The sequence below is a fragment of the Brassica rapa genome, chromosome A09, assembly GCF_000309985.2.
Source record: "Brassica rapa cultivar Chiifu-401-42 chromosome A09, CAAS_Brap_v3.01, whole genome shotgun sequence".
Classification (NCBI taxonomy): Eukaryota; Viridiplantae; Streptophyta; class Magnoliopsida; order Brassicales; family Brassicaceae; genus Brassica; species Brassica rapa.
In genome coordinates, this window is record NC_024803.2 from 38,609,920 (window position 1) to 38,630,459 (window position 20,540).

The 20,540-nt window shown below is 36.1% G+C and overlaps 3 protein-coding genes and 1 long non-coding RNA gene across 9 annotated transcripts; 3 read left to right on the top strand and 1 right to left on the bottom strand.

Moving 5' to 3' along the window:
* Positions 1–390: 390 nt before the first annotated feature.
* Positions 391–6,964, top strand: LOC103842192. Of its 3 annotated transcripts, XR_627941.3 has the most exons (11): positions 391–1,941; positions 2,113–2,577; positions 2,668–2,969; positions 3,104–3,823; positions 3,914–4,192; positions 4,344–4,505; positions 4,579–5,496; positions 5,572–5,787; positions 5,900–6,160; positions 6,238–6,651; positions 6,746–6,964. XR_627941.3 is itself a non-coding variant. In XM_009118814.3 (10 exons), the coding sequence occupies exons 1-10, from the start codon at positions 609–611 to the stop codon at positions 6,574–6,576; spliced, it is 4,995 nt and encodes a 1,664-aa protein (XP_009117062.1). In that variant the 5' UTR covers positions 391–608; the 3' UTR covers positions 6,577–6,894. The 3 variants fall into 3 exon arrangements, 2 of the variants coding, with proteins under 2 accessions (XP_009117062.1, XP_009117063.1); XM_009118814.3 differs by having other exon boundaries at positions 6,238–6,894; XM_009118815.3 differs by having other exon boundaries at positions 5,903–6,160; positions 6,238–6,894.
* A 1,649-nt stretch (positions 6,965–8,613) lies between these two features.
* Positions 8,614–10,353, top strand: LOC103871459 (ER membrane protein complex subunit 7 homolog). Its single transcript, XM_009149709.3, has 7 exons — positions 8,614–8,871; positions 9,036–9,082; positions 9,192–9,291; positions 9,428–9,491; positions 9,580–9,696; positions 9,766–9,874; positions 10,017–10,353. Exons 1-7 carry the CDS (start codon positions 8,777–8,779, stop codon positions 10,109–10,111), a joined length of 627 nt encoding a protein of 208 aa, XP_009147957.1. The 5' UTR covers positions 8,614–8,776; the 3' UTR covers positions 10,112–10,353.
* Positions 10,354–12,689: 2,336 nt separating this feature from the next.
* Positions 12,690–16,069, bottom strand: LOC117128439. Of its 4 annotated transcripts, none has more exons than XR_004451730.1 (3): positions 15,139–16,069; positions 14,327–15,070; positions 13,701–14,215 (listed from the first exon to the last, which is right to left on the bottom strand). It is a non-coding gene; the product is annotated as an uncharacterized LOC117128439 (long non-coding RNA). The 4 variants fall into 4 exon arrangements; XR_004451729.1 differs by having other exon boundaries at positions 14,327–14,679; positions 14,779–16,064; XR_004451728.1 differs by having other exon boundaries at positions 14,327–14,685; positions 14,779–16,064.
* Positions 16,070–17,553: 1,484 nt separating this feature from the next.
* LOC103842195 (hydroxyproline O-galactosyltransferase HPGT3) lies at positions 17,554–20,342 on the top strand. Its single transcript, XM_009118818.3, has 12 exons — positions 17,554–18,146; positions 18,289–18,352; positions 18,444–18,493; positions 18,564–18,745; positions 18,844–18,904; positions 19,007–19,079; positions 19,173–19,296; positions 19,392–19,479; positions 19,550–19,600; positions 19,692–19,763; positions 19,854–19,966; positions 20,046–20,342. The coding sequence occupies exons 1-12, from the start codon at positions 18,007–18,009 to the stop codon at positions 20,066–20,068; spliced, it is 1,041 nt and encodes a 346-aa protein (XP_009117066.1). The 5' UTR covers positions 17,554–18,006; the 3' UTR covers positions 20,069–20,342.
* Positions 20,343–20,540: the final 198 nt, after the last annotated feature.

Below are 20,540 nucleotides of genomic sequence, written 5' to 3' on the forward strand. Positions count from 1 at the left end.
TCTTACTATCTTTCTCTACAAAACTAAATTCATTTTTTTTCCATAAATAAATCCTTAATTTAAAGTACTACTAAACAAACAGTTAGGTTCATATGAATGTTTATGTTTTAATAATAGAGATATCCATATAATATTTGATAGTTGTGTGTCTTCACTTATTCTGGTTAGTTTTACATAGATTTGTTTTCAGTAAGACTATTTAAAATTATATAATTTTACAACTAGTAAAGTTTCTTTTTATTAATCAATCATAATATTTTTATTTATAGAAAATATACACTTACATAAAAACAAACATTCTACGTGTGAGCGAAATGTAACAAACAAAAAATTATTATTATACCATAAAAGGAAAAACAAAATGAAACAAAAGCAATTATGACAGCAATAATAAAATCGGTTTAAAGAAAAATGAAACAAAAGGCATGGAGGAAGGAGAAGTCGAGGACGCGCATGTTACCATTCAAAGCGCACGATAAATCCTCTCTTTGCCCTTTCTCCCTAGCACCAACAAAAAAAAAATTGAACAACCTAGATAAAAAAAAATAAAACAGAGAGAGAGAGCTGTGAGAGAGAAGAAGAAGAAGAAGAAAAAAACCGCCATAGAAATGAAGAAGCAGAGCTCATCGGATGCAGTCTCATCGTCTTCATCAGCCATCGACCTATCTCATCCCCCATCCTCCTCCTCATCGGAGAAGCCTCTCTGCTCCTCATCGATTTCCCCAGCCGAAGACCACCAGGTCGGATCGTCTCGAGACGGGAGCGGAGGCGCGCAGGAGATCGTGGCCATCGATCGGCGAGGGGAATACACCGCCGTGTGCCGATGGACGGTGGAGAACTTCACACGTGTCAAGGCCAAGGCACTATGGAGCAAGTACTTCGATGTGGGAGGCTACGATTGCCGTCTCCTCGTTTACCCTAGAGGCGACTCTCAGGCGCTTCCTGGCTACATCAGCATCTATCTCCAGATCATGGACCCTCGCGGCACGTCGTCGTCTCGCTGGGATTGTTTCGCTAGCTACCGTCTCTCGATCGTCAACCACGTGGATGAGTCCCTCACGATACATAAGGATTCTTGGCATAGGTTCTCTAGTAAGAAGAAATCACACGGATGGTGCGATTTCACGCTTAACTCGAGTGTGTTGGATCCGAAGATGGGCTTTTTGTTTAATAATGACTCTTTGCTTATTACTGCTGATATCTTGATTCTCAATGAGTCTGTCAGCTTTAGCCGCGATAGTAACAGCGATTCGGGATCGTTGTTCAAGGAGCCTGGACCAATGCCGGATGTGTTGAGTGGGAAGTTCACTTGGAAAGTAAATAATTTTAGCTTGTTTAAGGAAATGATCAAGACGCAGAAGATTATGAGCCCTGTGTTCCCAGCTGGGGAGTGTAACTTGAGGATTAGTGTGTACCAGAGCGTGGTCAACTCGCAGGAGTACATATCCATGTGTTTGGAGAGTAAAGAGACCGATAAGACCATGGCTTCGGATAGGAGCTGTTGGTGTTTGTTTAGGATGTCAGCTTTGAATCAGAAGCCTGGGTGCGCTCACATGCATAGAGATTCTTATGGGAGGTTTGCTGCTGATAATAAGAACGGTGATAACACGAGCTTGGGCTGGAACGACTACATGAAGATGTCTGACTTTGTGAACCCGGAATCAGGTTTTTTGCTCGATGACAAGGCTGTGTTTAGCACCTCGTTTCATGTTATCAAAGAGTTCAGTAGCTTTACTAAGAATGGAGGGTTGGTCCTGGGAAGAAATAATGGTAATGGATCTAGGAAATCAGATGCGCATATGGGAAGATTCACTTGGAAAATTGAAAATTTCACGAGGTTAAAGGATCTTCTCAAGAAGAGGAAGATAACAGGTCTTTGCATTAAAAGTAGAAGGTTTCAAATTGGGAACCGGGATTGTCGACTTATTGTTTATCCCCGAGGTATGTAAGTGGACTAGATTCACGACATTTTATGCTATATCTGTTTTTGTAGAGTAGACATGGATTCATTAGCCCCGGCTTTAAAAAATCTATGTTTTTTCTTCGTTTTGAGCCGTCTGCATTTGCAGAGTTCAATGTCTGAACTGATTGTCTTACTCTTAATGGCCTCAGGGCAGTCCCAGCCACCATGTCATCTGTCGGTATTTCTTGAAGTGACAGACTCAAGAAGTTCTAGTGATTGGAGCTGTTTTGTTAGCCACAGACTATCAGTTGTGAACCAGAGATTGGAGGAGAAGTCGGTAACAAAGGAATCTCAGAATCGCTACTCGAAAGCTGCAAAAGATTGGGGTTGGCGTGAGTTTGTAACACTTACTAGTTTGTTTGATCAAGACTCTGGATTTCTTGTTCAGGATACCGTTGTTTTCTCCGCTGAGGTTCTTATCTTGAAAGAGACATCTGTTACGAAAGACTATGTGGAGGCAGAATCAGCTAATTCAGCTTCACAGATTGATAGCAGCGTTAAAAGAAGTTCGTTTACGTGGAAAGTGGAGAATTTCCTGGCATTCAAGGAAATAATGGAAACACGAAAGATTTTTAGCAAGTTCTTTCAGGCTGGTGGATGTGAACTCCGGATTGGTAAGTGTTTTTTTTTCACATCATCTCCTATGTTTGATTATTGGTGTTTATGAGACTTCATTTGCTTCATCTATGCCTTGTATAATGCAGGTGTATATGAGTCCTTTGACACCATATGCATATATTTAGAGAGTGATCAATCTGCGGGTACAGATGTGGACAATAACTTCTGGGTTAAGTACAAGATGGGTATTCTGAACCAAAAGAATCCGGCCAAAAGTGTATGGAAGGAGTCATCGATATGTACCAAGACATGGAATAACTCCGTTCTACAGTTTATGAAGGTGTCTGACATGTTGGAAGCTGATGCAGGGTTTCTTGTGCGTGACACTGTTGTTTTTGTGTGTGAAATATTGGATTGTTGTCCGTGGTTTGAGTTTTCAGACTTAGAGGTTAGTTTGTGCCTCATATATTCCTTTGTTGTATATTTATCTTCTGCAGCATGTACTTCTTCCTTCTTTAATGCAGACTTGGAGACCTTTTAATCTTACATTGTGCATTTTATGTTTTGCCCATTTTTTGCCAGGTCTTGGCTTCAGATGATGACCAAGATGCCTTAACCACTGATCCTGATGAAATTATTGATTCTGAGGAGAGTGAGGGCATAAGTGGAGACGAGGAAGATACCTTCCAAGATTTTCTTTCCCAAGCTGGATTCCATCTCACGTTTGGTGAGAATCCTTCACAGCCCCAGGTTACTCTTCGAGAGAAGCTGCTAATGGATGCGGGTGCAATTGCTGGATTTCTTACTGGATTGCGTGTTTATCTTGACGACCCTACTAAAGTAAAGCGGCTACTTCTTCCCACGAAAATATCTTGTAATGATAGAAGCAAGCTAACAAAGAGTGATGAATCTTCACCCAGCCTGATGAATTTGCTGATGGGTGTTAAAGTTCTGCAGCAAGCAATTATTGATTTACTTCTAGATATCATGGTCGAGTGTTGCCAACCTTCTGAGGAGGAAGGCTCTCATTCTGAGCCTTCTTTAATGGATGCAAAGACAGATGGCTGCGTGGCGTCAACTTCATTGGAATCAACAAGGGAAAATGGAGCAGCAGAACCTTTACAATATCTTGTTGATGAGAGATTTAAATCTGATGCAGATGCTACTACCCTCAGTACCTCAGCTGTGCAAGGCTCTGGGATGAATGGGATTGATATGCTTGAGAAAGCCCTTGCAATAGAGCCTGTTTCTCCCCCCGAAACATATGCTAGGCAGTCTTCTGATGCTCCAGTCCAGTCAAAGGTGGGGGTTATCACACTGTTGAAACCTATTTAGCAGCTTTTATTTTTGCAACTTTGTTTTTCTGACAATGGGTAAAATTTTGGTCTTCAGACAAAGTGGCCAGAACAATCGGAGGAGCTATTGGGGCTAATTGTTAACTCACTGAAAACCCTTGATTCGGCTGTTCCACAGGGTTGCCCTGAGCCTAGACGACGGCCTCACTCAGCTCAAAAGATTGCTCTTGTTTTAAACAGAGCGCCCAAACATTTGCAACCTGATTTAGTTAGTTTGGTTCCTAAGCTGGTTGAGCATTCGGAGCACCCATTAGCTGCGTATGCACTTATTGAACGGCTTCAAATGCCTGAAGCTGAACCAGCATTGCGTGAACCAGTAAGTTATTGCTTAGCCTTTCCTTCCTCTGTTCAATTCTTTTTTTCTGAGTTTGGGTCATAGAGTACCTGAAAAGGTGTCAGTTCATTTTATTAACTAAAGATGATTATACAATTCTTTTTGAAAGAACTGATGTTTTTCTGTGGCACAGGTATACAATGCTCTTAGCCAGTTAGATTGTGACAGTGAAGTGTGGGAGCACATTCTACTTCAGTCATTTGAGCTTCTGAGTGACTCAAATGGGGAAAGTCTTATGGCGGCCATTCATTTCATATTTAAAACTGCATCCCAGTGCCAACACCTACCTGAAGCCGTAAGCCTTCTGTGTCTCAGTTTTTGTCCTCGGTTGCAATTCTATGTTTCTAAACTAAATTCTCCTTATGCAGGTAAGGTCCGTCCGTGAGCGGCTTAAAGTTCTGGGTTCTGATGTATCTGTTTGCGTCCTTGAATACTTGAGTAAAACTGTACACAGTTGGGCTGAAATTGCCGAAATGATACTTAAGGACATCAACTGTGACGACAGTCTAGGTGGCAATTTTGTGACACTACCCTGCGGGCCTTTTCTGATTGGTGAAAATGAAACGACCTCCGAAATGGCGGATTTGATGGATGAGCATGAATTCTATGCAAATAGACAGTTTTGTGATGTCTACATTCTACTGGAAATGTTGTCCATATCGTGCCTAGCCGTGGAGGCATCCCAAACATTCGAAAGAGCTGTTGCTCGTGGAGCCATTGTTGCTCAGTCTGTTGCTATGGTTCTTGAAAAACGACGTGTTCAGGGCCCGAATCTGAGTGCGACAAGTGGGGATCCTGTATTGGAGGGAGAAGCCAGTGATGAACAAGCCGCTGAAGGGATTGAGTTCAGGGGAATCCTTAATCTTGCGGAGACATTAGCTCATTCTGGAGATCCTCAAGTGAGGGGATTTGTTAAAATGCTATACACGATATTATTCAAATGGTTTCCTGATCAGCCCTTTAGAGTTCAAATGTTGACGAGACTTGTAGATAGATTCACCAGCCGTGCGAGTGGCAGCAATGAGTTAGACCTGGAGTTGGAGGTTCTTGCTATTCTGATTTTTCAGGAACAAGAGGTTGCGAGACCCGTTTTAGCCATGCTTAAAAAGGTTGTGGAACATGCAAATATTGACAGGGCGGCTCTGTGGCACCAACTGCGCGCAAACAAGGAAGAGCTTGTCAGGTTGAAGGAAGAAAAGAAGACAGAGATTCAAAATCTGGCAAAAGAGAAATCTGCCATCACACAAAAATTAAGTGAATCTGAGGCTGCAAACACCCGTCTTAAGGTATGTGATTACTTCATATTTTTTGTGCCGCAAGAGTGTGATTATACAGCTTATTGTCGATGTATTATATGGCAGTCTGAAATGAAAGCTGAGACAGACCGGTTTACTCGGGAAAAGAAGGATCTGGTAGAACAGTTTCGAGATGTGGAAAGTCAACTGGAGTGGGTTCGATCAGAACGTGAAGATGAGATAGCTAAGCTCTCGTCTGATAAGAAAAGCCTTCTGAATCGCCTTCACGAGGCAGAGACGCAACTTTCTTTGCTTAAAACCCGAAAGCATGATGAACTTAAGGTACGGATGAGCCTTCTTTGATTATATCTCTTTTACTCTATTATACTTGTCCAAGACTCCAGATTGTAGTTCACTTAACAAGATGCCGTTTCTTTGTGAATAAAAAAAACAGAAGGTAGGGAAAGAGAAAACTGCTCTAACGGAGAAGCTAAAGGTAACAGAGGCAGCCCGGAAAAGATTTGAAGAAGAGCTGAAACGGTATGCCACAGAGAATGTAACTCGTGAAGAACTCCGTAAGTCACTTGAGGATGAAATCAGGCGACTGACACAGACATTAGGGCAAACGCAAGAAGAGAAACGAGAGAAAGAAGATCAGATTTCTCGGTGTGAAGCTTACATTGATGGAATGGAATCCAAACTCCAAGCTTGCCAGGTTTGCAGAGACAAAGAACATATTTCTTAAATTTGTGTTTCTTCGTTTAGAGCCTCATTAAACTTCTATTTCAACAGCAATACATTCACACCCTCGAATCCTCGCTTCGAGATGAGATTTCAAGACATGCGCCTCTATACGGTGCCAATTTAGACTCTCTATCGATGAAAGAACTTGATACAATAGCTCGGATCCATGAGGAAGGGCTAAGGCAGATCCATGCCCTTCAACAACGTAAAGGAAATGGTTTGCCACATGGTCTCCCTCACGGTCATACACTTTACCCGACTACACCACCCCAGCTTCCTCCTACGCCAATCGGTTTGCCACCTCAGATTCTTCCTAATGGTTCAGGGGGTCACTCAAACGGACATGTAAACGGTTCGGTCAGGCCTTGGTTTAGCCACCACACCTAAAAAAAAGTACAACTTTTCTTTCACAGGAAAACTACGACAAAAGAATGGCCTCTTCTTGACTTTGTTTTTTGAGAGGTAAATCAATCAACCAATCAACATCATCGATGTTTAGTTTTCTATATATGTTTATTTTTGTCTGAGATTTTCCGAGGGGGTTTTTGGCTGCTAGAACCATTGGGGGAGATCAATGTAGAAGATGAATAAGAAAAAAATAGAAGAAGGATACAGATGCACGAATATGTTTGTGAAAGAAAACTATTGTATAAGCTGTTATACCAATGGAATTAGAGTGGCCGTATGCTTCTTCTTTTTCGCTGATTCTCTCACATTTCGGGTCATGGATCTTACATCCAAGTCGGGTATAAGATATATAGCTCTGAGAACGACATTTCGTTTGATAATTTTTTGCCGTTCTTAGGATAAGACAAGACTTAAATCTTAGAACATTGTCGTGATACACCTTAATATCATATGCTATTAAAAAAATTCTTAAATCTTTAGTACATTACGGGTATAAGATCTGTGACCCATGTCATTCTCAATTGCAAAGAATGTGGGATTGTTGAAGACCAGCATGGCCTGACTGTAAACGTAGCATAGAGAAAGCACCTGAAAAAAAACACCAAACATAAAGCCAGCTGCAATATTGGTCTGAAAGTCTCAAAGGATGTCTGATTCACATATTTTGTACTGAAATATGCCACCAACAAGCTTCCGCACATTATTATTTTTTTTTTTTTCGCACATTATTTCACGCACTTGTTCGCTCCATTTGATACTCATTTATTATAAAGCTTCATTTGAGCCTCAACTAAGTTTTCCAAATTAACCAAGTCTATGGCACCTACCTCATATGGTAAAAACATGTGGTGTAAGTGCCTAATATATTTGCAGACATGACTTCTTATGGCTAATGCCTCAAAGCTCAGGGAAAGCAGAAATTAGTATCTAAAGCTGACCAGTGTCAGTCAACAAGCTGAGTCAAGAACAAGAGTCTTAAGCATAAGTAAAGAAACCTATCAAGCCCACAAATGTAAAGCATACCCAGTTCCTTTTTTTTAGCATACCCAGTTCCTATTTTCAATTCAACTTGACATCGTTGTTTCAAAATATACCATGTTTGAAATTTTAAGGTTAATTTTATTGGAAACTGTTCAACCAATAAAAATTTATTGTCTTTTTATAATTGGTTGAATAATTTTAAAATTATCTTTGGTTTTTAGAAAAATGTATTTTTTTGTAATCTTTGTGCACTAAACCAAAACATCATATATTGAAACAGAAATAGTATTATTTATAAACTAAAGGTATGACTGGAACGCAACTTTTGCGGCTGGTAGCGGTTGTTGGCATTGGCATTTTGCAACAATCATTCAAATCGCTCCAAACCGTTTCAAACCGCTATAAATCTTATAAATTCAAAAGATGGTTCCAGCTAGCGTTTGCGATTGCGAGCGGTTGCGGGAGGATACATTTTTTTCTTTTTTTTAAAAAATAATATAAATACAAAAATAAATATATTCAATAAAAAATTTAAATTAGAATTATAAATATACTAAAAGTATATATTTTATTTTAATTAATATTATAAAATTTCAAACTAAAAATATTTTCTATATTTTTAAAAAATTTAAAACTATAACTTTCTAAATATAATTTTTATATTTATTATAATATTATATTTTTGATATTTTATAATTATATAAAATGTAAATATTGTTAATTTATTATTTAACTGTTGTTGCATTTGGTATTAACCAGTCATAAGTATCCTGCAAACGCACCAATTTCTAACCGCAGAACCAGTCGTATAAATCTTTTAAAACCGCTAGAAACTACAGCCGCCCGCATACGCATCTGCAAACTTCTGCAACCGCAACCATTGCGTTTGAACCAATCATACCCTAACTTTCTATAAATATTTTATAAATTATTTTTAATCATTTATAAATGATATATGAAAGTTAGTGTAATATTTTTTTTATCACATACTTGTTTTATGAAAATAGTATCAAATTTATGGTAAAATTGAATTTTTTTTATTTACCATTTTACTTGGATTGGGCGAAGACGCAAAGACAAAAAGTCAAAAGCAAATCAGCTCAGAGCTTCTCAGCCTCTAGGAAGGTTTTAGTTTCGCCTATTCATTAACAACCGGAATCGAAATTAGACTCGTCCGTTTCGGAGCTTACCGTCGACGATGGCGCCAATCATCAGATCTAGCCCCGCTCTCGCTTTCCTCGTTTTGCAGATTAGCTTGATCTTCTTTGCTTCCACTCTCCCATACTCTTCTGGGTAATAATGGATCGCTCTCTTGCTTTTTTTTTCCATCGATTTAGCCTTTTCAGAGTTTTAGTAATCAGAGTCTAGTCGATGCAGTTGATATAATTGATTGACTTTGACTTCGTGATCCGAGAAATTAGCGTAAATTAAGTTGTCTATGTTGGTTATTTGTGCAGGTCTGAGGATAGTTACACAATCACTGGTAGAGTGAAGATTCCACCAAGTAGGTTTCAGTTACACAATCTTCTGTACTGAATGATGATTTTGTACTGCTTCATGAATCTAAGATTACATTAAACTCCCTGGAACTGATCTACAAGTTATTTTCGTAGGCAACGTGATTGGTCACTTATCAAAGTTCTCAAATGTCAAAGTTATACTCAATGGTGGACAGAGTGTTACGTTTCTCAGGCCTGATGGATATTTCTCTTTGTATCCTTATTCATCAAATTTCTCTTTTCAGCAAGCAAATATAAGCCTTTGATATTATATATGCCAAAAGAAAGAAAAAAAGAGTAATGTTATGATTCTTAGTTTCTTGCGGTCCTTGACTAACTGGTTTGTAAAGTCACAAAGTGCCTGCTGGGACTCATTTGATCGAAGTTTCTGCAATGGGCTACTTCTTCTCTCCGGTGAGTTTCTTGTTCTCACCCTGGTGTTGTTTGCTATGTTTTATAAGAACCCTGGTTCTCATACGACGATGGATAAACCCATTATTAGGTACGAGTCGATGTTAGTGCACGGCACCATGGCAAAGTTCATGCAACACTAACCGAAACCAGGAGGAGTCTTACTGAGCTGGTTTTAGAGCCATTGAGGGAAGAGCATTACTACGAGGTGATTGATTCTCTTTTCATTGTTGGATATTCATTTTTTTCTGATCTAATCTTTGCAAAAAAACTACAGATTCGAGAGCCTTTCTCCATTTTGTCAATTGTGAAGAGTCCGATGGGTCTCATGGTGGGATTCATGGTCGTGGTTGTGTTCCTAATGCCCAAACTGATGGAAAACATAGGTACGCTTCTATAGCCCTCGACTTGTATGCAGAAACTGATAACTTGATAAGCCAATACATTCATCTTCGAGCTTTGCTTGTATAACTTTACATGTATATGATCCAGAATTGATTTTTTTTACCCACAATGTGTCATAAACAGATCCAGAGGAGATGAAGCAAGCACAAGAGGAAATGAGGAGGCAAGGTGTGCCTTCTCTCTCGAGTTTGTTGCCAGGCGCTGGGGCTAGCCGTTAAAGAGTTTCTCAGTCAGCTCAATGTATCACAAAATGAGCGGAAGAAAGGTATCACGTTCTAGTGAGAGACACACTCATTGTAATAGATTTGTATTGTGTGATAGATTTGTATTAAGAACATAGAAAAAAACGAAAATGTAATGCAGTTTAAGAGCAGAACGAACCAATAATTGGAGAGGTTCATGCTCATCATTAAACATCATCACCGCTTCATAATCCTATATATCTGTCAGAGTCTTCATCTTTGTGGTTGTAATCATATTTGTATTTGTTGCATGACCAAATGAAGATATGAAAGAGAGATATCTTAACAAACCAAAGGTAATGCTCATGATCCAAAGCAACAGCATGCTCAAAACCAAACGTCCCTGACCTTTTTTATATGCAAAGCAAAATAAGGATCAAATAAGTAAAAATTTCTTTGTAAGAAAAGAAACAAATCAACTCAACATCTTTTTTTCTCAATGTGTAAGATGACAAACCACAACTTACAAAATTTGGATTTAAGGTTTTACAGCAAAAAGAATGAAGATCTTTAAATTTTATCTTTAAAATTGTACTAAATCTTTTCCATTTAATATACTAGGATAGGCCCGCCCTACGGGCGGGAAGTACGAAAAAACTATCTAGTTTATTTTTAATTTTTGAAATTTATCTAAAAATATATTTATTATTTGAGTTTGTTTTTTTATTAAAAATTATAGATTTATCCAGTTAATAAAGAAATTTCATTTTTATTATGTAATTATTTGACATATTAGTATTTACTTTGTTTCATATAATTACAGATATCCAAAAAATTTAGTTTGAATTGAAACAAATAACAAATCGAATCAAATCTATATATTTGAATAACTAAGTATATAACTTTTATAGAATTATCTATATTTATGTGGATACAATAATTTTTAACTCTCCTTTATATCATAAAAAGCTAATGTGTTCATTTATTGTATAGTAGAGTGTTTGTATCTATTTGCAAATTATATTCTTATTTGCTATGATTTTTTTCATTAAAATAGTTGTTCTATTTTCATTTTGATATTTACTTTTTTTTTTAATATGAAACATTTTATACGATTTTTTCTAAATTAGTTTTCTAAGTGTGTAAATTTACGTTAAATGATTTGATTTTTTTGGAGAACTATGATAAATAATAAAGTTAATTTATGTGATTGAGATTAGTGTTTTAAAATAATTAAAACATATTTGTAAATATATTTTTTGTCAGTAAAAACTCAGATTGAAAATCTTTATTTTTGGACAAAATATTTATGACATCTCTCTTAATTTCAGAAACGTTTATGTAGTTTTTTTATAAAATAAAATCAATTAGTAAATGTTAATGGAAATATAAATATAAATAGAATTAGTGTCCAAGAAAAAGCGCCAAAACTCAGATTAGTGTTTTTTCTCGTTTTTGATTTGTTATAAGTAGTTGTTTTGTGACCGTTAACAACCTAAGGAGTCTGCCAACGTGTTCGTCTTATAGGAGTACAACTGAGAGGTGATTTGTTATAAAACTTTTTTGTAAATTATAATTTTTTAAATTAATAAAATATCATAATCCCAACATTTTTAATTTATAGAGTTTTTACTGTATTTGAAAACGAACATATAATTCGAGTCTCTTGCAAAACTCTTCCTTAATTAATGTGAATGCTTTTAAGTGTAGTTTAAAAGAAGACATAATGTAATGTATTAGTTTGAGTTTATTTAGTATGAAAATAAATCCTCAAAAAAACTTATTTTTATAGTAACATTTGTTTTGCAATAGTTTTTGTGATAAAGTAAAAGTGAGTAGAGACGTAGTATTCATAAATAATCGCCATGTAGATAATGTGTAAGTAAAATTAGTACAATATTGTGGTTTTAGACATGCAGTTTCAACAATGCGTCTTTAAATGTTGTGGTAACGAAGTCAAGATTATTTAGTGTTTAAGGCTTTGATTGGTAACATGTAGTACACTTGATTTAGGTTGAGTTAAGCATATAAATCAAAAATGTTACCAATCATGAATTAGTTTTAAGATTTTGAAGTTGTGTTTGAGTTATAGTTGATTATAATTGAGTTACAATTTTGAGTTATAGCCTTTGTAAAAATGATAACTCAAATCTAAAATCTACATCAACAAAAAGCTCATGTATTAAGATTTGAGTTAAAGAAAAGTTTGAGTTTGTCAATTAACTACCCACTACCTTTTGAATATTAACAATTTAAAAAAATTACAATAACACGTAGCCTTTACGTTTAGTTTATATTATTTAATACAATATACTTAACAATTTATTATGGTTATATACTAGTTAGCCAAAGTTTTTCTCTAATTTACCAAAAAGCTTTTCTAAAATCACATTTTCATTTTAATTAGTTAAAAAAATCTATAACTTTAGTTGTTAATTTTCTTTGGTGATTAAAAAGTTATGTAAATAAAATATTTGTATAAGTTCCAATTAAATAGTCAATTAATTTTTTCTATTAATTTTTATTTTTTAATATTGTTTGGTAATTAAAAATTCATGTACACAAAATTTCAACATCCTTAGTTAATTTTGATTTATTTATTTTATTATTAAAATATTATTTATATTTTAAAATAATATATACTGCGACTTATACATCAAAAATGTTACCAATCAAATAATATTAATAAAATAATAACTCACATTTTTACTGCGAACTCACCACATAAATCTACAGTTTCTACCACATAGTTTTTACTACAAGTTACATCAAATCGTACATTTTATTGTAACTCAACTCTAATACTACGTGTCACCAGTCGAAGCCTAAAATTTAATTTTTAGTGCTTTAGAGTTCATTGTGTTAAGGTTTGGGGTTAAGTGTTTTAGGTCTAGAGTTTAAGGTTTAGGAATTTGGATTGAGAGTTTAAATATTTATTTTATTTTCAAAATAACATTTACTCTTATTAGAGCATCTCCAATGTAAAACTCCATTTTTTCCTCTAAAATGGAGTAAAAATGAAAATGAAGTAAAATTACTCCAATCCTACTTCATTTCTCATTCCATAATAGAGTGATGAACAAACAAAAAATAGATTACTTCATTTATGAAGTAAAATTTGAACGCTTCTTGAATAAGTGGTCCAGAAGAATATTTCTCCCGTTTGTGGTTGTTGTAAAATTTTGGTTTCTTCACCTTCATTGTTAGAATTATTTTAATTAGACATTTTGTCAAAAAAATTATTTTAATTAGACATTCTAATAGATATTTTATCACATTTTCCCTCTCAACCATTTGCGTGAAGACTTTAGTCATTGGAACCCCTGCTATATCTCCGTTTCCATTCTCACTAATGGACACCATTGTGACTATACAACCTTGTTCTCTCATTCTCCCTCCAAGTCCAATCCATGCTTTAATTGCACCATGGTAGAGCTATACATAGCCTAATCCCCACCTCAAACACCTGGGTTACTTCAATGTAGTGAAAATTTTAAAAGTAACAAATCACCAAAGAACTTATATGCAAATAAATATATAGAAAAAATAAAAGTAAATGAGCTGTAATTTGTTGAATCTTTTAGTACACGTCTTACAAAAATCTAATCCCAACTTTCTTAAGACATAAGGAACTCTGTATATTCATTTCACAAAATTACTTGTGTGAAATTCGTTTCTCTAGCTCTCAAAAGTACAAATATAATCTAAATAAATCCATTTGGATCATTAGTTTACATGAAAAATATGCTATTGAGGATCAAAACCCTATTCAGATTAACAACACAGAGTTGAAAGAAAAAAAAAAAAGATTAACAACACATGAACGACTTTTTTCACTGATCCAGTTGTTTTAGATGATGGAGTCTGAAAACCGGTACGGGCTTGCAACAAACACTTCTCTGATAACTCACAATACGTGGTATAGACTTGCTAATATATAATTTTAACCTGTGGCAGGTGCAACCCCTTTATCCAACGTGGGTCCGCCTCTGCTTCTTAACCTCTTCAAGCTTCACTTCTCATCAAGAAAATTGTCCTTGATCCCTTTTTCCCTTTCTTCACCAACTTCGTCGCCCATTCAAATGAAATTCAGTTTCTCTCTCGGAAGAGATGGACCAATGACTGGTCTCCCGCATAGAGCTTAACGCATCACCACACCAAAAGAGTAAACATCAGATTTCTCAGTCAGTTGTTGTTTGGTCAACTACTCGAATCAAGATAATAAAAACTTCCTTTCACCAGCATACTCACGTGTCAACTTGGATAAGACTGGTCAAGATCTGGACCAGTCTTAGGCGATAGAAAGTCTGCAACTTTGACATGAAATTCTCATCCAAGTGAACGTTAGCAGACTTCACATTGCTGTGTGTTGATGGCTATTGCAAAATCTGTATGAGGATAGTAAAGCCCTCTAGATACACCAACATATATCTCAAGTCTCTGCCTCCTGTTCAACCTAGGGTTATCCGACGCCTACAGATGGTCCTTAAGAGTTACATTTTCCATACTCTCATACCCGATGTAAAGCTATAGCTGATTAGTATTTCTGTGTTTAGGAAAAGAAAAAAAAATCCTTTCCTCGTTTGCCCGTTTAACTTCGGGATCTTGCACTCAAAACAACAGAGAATGGTTCAATCCACTTTGTATTTTTTTAATACATTCAGTCTTTCATCAATGCAAGAGCATAGAAGTTTATTTCAAACCTGTGGATATGGTCTAGCATCAGAAACCTTGTCCCTGGTGGGATGCTCACATCTATTACCACTCTTCATTCATATTTCAAAAAGCATCAAGACATCAGTCTTAGTTACAACACGAAAGAAACCTTATATATATATATAGCGGTGAGAAAGTAAAGAATAATATCTCCCTTTGAAAAATATTGCTTGGAAGATAGCAAAACCAGCAGCAGTGGTGACTGCATTTAGTGGTTGTCCTTGCAAGCCTTGGCTCACCATAGATTAACCAAATCCAGATCCTAATACTGCTACCACGCTGTCAAAGTCATTGAAGAAGTAGTTACTTAATAAACTCATGCAAGTGGATTGTGAACTGATACTTACGCGGTTCCGACTTGCACACAGTTTCAAGATCCTCAAATCCTATGACATAATCTTTGATATGGAACCTGTTAAAAATAATATCTTCGTTCACCAATCACCACACATACTTCGTCTCAGCAAGTCAAATGTTCAACTCAACCACAAAAGTTAAAAACTTCCAAGCGGTGAGATTGTTATATAGAGAAGAAAACAAAACACGACATAACAGAGGGAGAGATCTCGACTCCCAAAATCCCAACAGGCAAAATCTCGACGGTGGTGCTAGAACGACCGGCTCTCAGATCGGAGAACATGGGAGAGAAGTTTGATATTCTCATTTCTGAAAGTTTGGTAACGATTGAGAGTAAAGAACTGATGATTTTCACCAAAATAAACTCTTACATTTATAGCTGTAGATTCAATGAAGGGAATAAAAAAAGGGACGTATTGAGTAAAAAGTCGTGTGAGTAGTGGGGAGGTATTGTTAATGAGGGCATTAATGACGAAGATTGAAGGTTGCCTACTTCCATAACGTTTTTGTAGTTCGTCCGCCGGTAAGGAGAAGACGATTCGATTAGACACATGCAGATTCCAACAGGGTTTGGCCGTAAACAATTGTCCAACGTTACTCGGACTGATTTTCTTCGGCTGCTACAACCATTAATGGAGAGGGACACGTGTCACCTAATCCTTGAATATCAGTATGAACCCTAGAAATCAAATGTCGCAATTGTTGAAGCGAAGAGTGACTTGGAGATTGATTTCCATTAGCCCACTAAACAAAGTCTTAAGCCCAGATAAAAAGATTGCAATTAAACACGTCAAGCCCAAACAAAATCCAAACAAATTAACTCTTTCGTAAATGAGACGGTGCGTTTCAACGGAGTGGGACACGTGTTACCCTTAGGATCACCAAATTTCTGACGTGGCAGCAGGAGAAGGAGGGAGTAGTCTTCTTTATATAATAAGACTAGGGTCGGCCCGCCCTACGGGCGGGATATTAGTTAATTTAATATTCACTAAATGCTCGAGTTGAAATTTGTTTTAAGATTCAAGAATTTGGTTATCTGTTATGTCTTACTTATTAGTATGCGGTGGTATAGTTGTTTTTCGATTATTCTTGCTTTGGTATTGTATCAAATTAACTAATTGTCCAACTCATAATTATAGATGTACAAATGTGGATTTGTGATAAAGTTTGATGACAATACTGTTTTTTTTAATTCTTATTCATATTAGAGTGTGCATGTGTCAGAAAGAGGCCTATAACAACTTTTATGTTTTTGTGTATGGATTTTAAATATATATTATTTTGTATAATGCATACTTGCTCTACAACATTTGCTTGTAGACTAAAAAAATTGTTTTCTATATTTTTAAATGAGAAAATATTAAGTCTAGAATATAACATGGACATATGTATTGACTATATATAGAAGTTGGGTGTTATTTTAAAATGACATATGTATAGAGATTTTTCAACCATTACTTCACTGGCACAAAACATTTATAACTGTAAATACCTTTTTTAAAAAGCAAAACTAATAAAAGCGTGTACAACAAATGTATTTTGATATATATTTTATGCATCAAGTTATAAAGGTTGGAAACAGTGCAAAACTGTTTGGAGCAAAGTTTTTAATTTCACGATCTTCATCTTGACGTCAGTTCAGTGTCGGTCATGGCCACAAGCAGAAGAAGCATGGGCTTCCAGCTGACACGATAATAAGTATTTTCGCGACCACATATTTATAAAAAGTGACTTTAGCCTAGTGGTTCTAAGAGAAATTACTAGTGCTAGAGGTGCTGGGTTCAATTACCCTTAACTGCATTCATTTATTTTGGCCCTAAATATAAAATGGGACACGTGTCACTCCCAGAACGCACGAATTGATGACGTGGCTTCACGGGAGAGAGGCGAACATTTCTTTATATATATAGATACTAGATTTTGACCCGTGCATTCGCACGGGTGTTTGATTTAATATAATAGATATATGACTTTTTTACAACATAAATATGTAATGGTTGCACAAACATGCGTCTGTATGAATGTTATTTGATTTGTAATATATAACATTTTTGATAGATCGACGGTTTTTAGTTGTCAATAGTTTTTTTAGTTTCTCATATTGCAATTGGATATAAAATCGATAAAATAATATTTTATATAACATATTCGTCAATTATTAATGTTTAGTTACAATAACCATTTTTGCCTTAAGCCACTGTCAAGCTTAGATGAGTTTTCTGGGAGCCAGCTATTCCGGAAATGACACAGACTTTTCTTCCAATCTCACAGTTCCTTTGTCTTTTTATCGAGTCAAATTAATAAAATTGTATAAAAAAATTACAAAAAATTCTTATACCTCACATTAATCTTTTTTTTTCACCACCCAACATTGATCCTAAATGCTTTTTCAAAAAAAAAAACATTGATCCTAAATGGTTTATTTCGGGTCTGGCTTTAAATGTCCACGCTTGTTAGACCATGATTAACCCCAGTCTATTAACTGAGGTTCTTAACTTCCGCTAAGATACGGTTTTAGTTTTTCTTATATTTTAACTAAAAAAATTAAGAATTATCTTTTAAATAAGAGATATAAGAGCCGTCTTTTAGCCGAAAAGTGTAAAAAAATAAAAAATAAAATAAAAAAGTGTCAAAATCATGAGTTAAACAAAAATAAAAAAGTTCCAATACCTAACCTTCTTACCTCTAGAGAAGGTCTCTCATTACTGGAAATTAAATTTTTCTGGCAGAAACTCTAGAGAAGTTTCCCCTATGAGAGAGTCTACGAGCGAGCCCGAATATACATTCAGAACGCCTTAACTCTGATCCTTGTACCCCCTCTCTCTCTCTCTGTCTCCTTCCTCTGATTGTGGATTGAGATGGAGACCTTACCCACGACGACGGTTACGTCTTCTAAATCAGAACGACGAGGAAGATCCTCCAAATATCAGAGCACCTCCAAGCCCTCCGTCATCATGGCTTTCTTCTCTTGCGTTGCTTGGCTCTACGTCGCTGGCCGGTACGCCCCCATTTTCTCGATGATCCGATATATTTCTAGATTCCTATTCGATTCTCTAGATTTGATATGGCGATCGAACACTTTTCGATAAAACCTCTCAGATTCTAGATCCTTTGTTGTTTTTTTTCGAATTGTTTATTAGGTTATGGCAAGATTCAGAGAACAGAGTGATACTCAATAATATGCTTAAGAAGAATTATGATCAGGTTTGTTTTGTGCACACTCACTCATGGAAAGAAGCTTTGTCTCTCTTTCTGGAAATTGATTAAAAAAACTTTTATCTCTTGGGGAATGTAGAAGCCTAAGGTTCTTACGGTGGATGACAAGCTCATGGTTCTCGGATGCAAGTAAGTTAGATTTTGATTGTGCCAGATGCAAATTCTGTGTGTTTGATGTTTTGTAAATTGGTTTATTTAGAGATCTTGAGAGGAAGATTGTTGAAACTGAAATGGAGTTGACTCTGGCAAAGAGTCAAGGCTATCTGAAAAGTGGTTCGTCGTCTTCAGGAGGGAAGAGGTTGCTTGCTGTGATTGGAGTCTATACAGGGTTTGGAAGCCATTTGAGGAGAAACTCATTTAGAGGGTCTTGGATGCCACAAGGTAATTATATAGATCATCATCATCATCATGCTGTGATTGATTGATTGATTGGAGAAACCATTTGGTTTATGATCACTGATGTTTTTTGGTCTATACAGGTGATGCTTTGAAGAAACTTGAGGAAAGAGGAGTTGTCATACGTTTTGTGATTGGTCGAAGGTTTTTCCCCATTTTACTATTATCTTTTTGTATTATCATTTTTGTGCTTATTTGTCGCTTCATGGACTGTTAATACTGATGTTGATGTTTTAAGAATTGCAGTCCAAACCGTGGTGATAGCCTAGATAGAAAGATCGATGACGAAGATCGAGCAAGAAAAGATTTTCTCATTCTTGTAAGTAAACCATATCAAAAGCTTTTGCTCTTTTTTTTTTTGCTCACTGATGTGGCTTCTATATTTTTTTTTTGCCAATGTTGGGTTTATCAGGAGAATCACGAGGAGGCACAAGAAGAGCTACCCAAGAAGGTGAAGTTCTTCTTCAGTGCTGCTGTTCAGAACTGGGATGCAGAGTTTTACATCAAAGTCGACGACAATATTGATCTAGATCTTGGTAGATAACTTCCTCTTTTATTTCCTATCTTGTTTAAGATATGTTTGATCCTATTCTGAATCACCAATTCTTTTTTTTGTTTGTAAATGATAAAGAGGGGTTGATTGGCCTCCTTGAAAGTAGGCGTGGTCAAGATGCTTCTTACATTGGGTGCATGAAGTCTGGGGAAGTTGTTACTGAAGAGTTCGTATCACACACAACTTTACTAAACTCACTTATCTTTGCACTGAAACCTTTTTTGATTTCTGTTTAGGGGAGGCCAATGGTACGAGCCAGAATGGTGGAAGTTTGGGGACGAGAAATCGTAAGTGATTTAAAAATATTATTTACTTCTTTGACATGATGCAGTTACTATGATGTGCTAAAGTCATACTTTATCCATCGTTATCTTTTAGATACTTTCGTCACGCAGCTGGTTCGCTTATAATACTATCCAAGAATTTGGCTCAGTACATAAACATAAACAGGTTAGGCTCACAAAGAGTAATGTCGTTGGCATTGTTCCATGTCCATTTCTCAAGCATCACACATTTTCTCTACTCTGTTGTTATATGCAGTGGATCGTTGAAGACATATGCATTTGATGATACATCTATAGGATCTTGGATGATTGGTGTTCAGGCAACTTATATAGATGACAATCGCCTTTGCTGTAGCAGCATTAGACAAGGTAAATCTTCAAAATAATTAACCAAATGTGAATAAATGTGTTTATGGTATAATCTGAGTATCTCTGTTGACTTTTGCAGACAAAGTGTGCTCTGTGGCTTGATCTTAAGGACCCTTAACAGTTTATTCCAACTTAACCTCTGGTGTATTCGTGGCGATTCAGGGAGTTGTTATATTTGTTGTTTAGAATCAGATTAAAATCAGCCATTACTTAGGGCATATACTCAGGAATTTGTAGCTGTGAAGAAAAAAGAAAAGAACATTATAAGTTACAACTGACCAAGAATAGTAGAGAATCATTTGGACTCAGTCCCGAGCTTTGAACTATATAGTTCGAGTGATGGAGTAATTTACTTGGAACCTTTTATATGAAAACATACATGCTTTTTCTTACTTTTTTTTGTTTCATCGTTTCTTATTGTCACTTCGAAAGTCTTATCCATTACCACTTCTCAGTATCTTGATATGGACACCATATTAAGTAGCTACATAACATAGCTTTGGAACTTGGAAAACGCCTCGAACCCACGATTTTTAAGGAAGAAGAGACTATTTTGATTTTTCATCAATAAAGG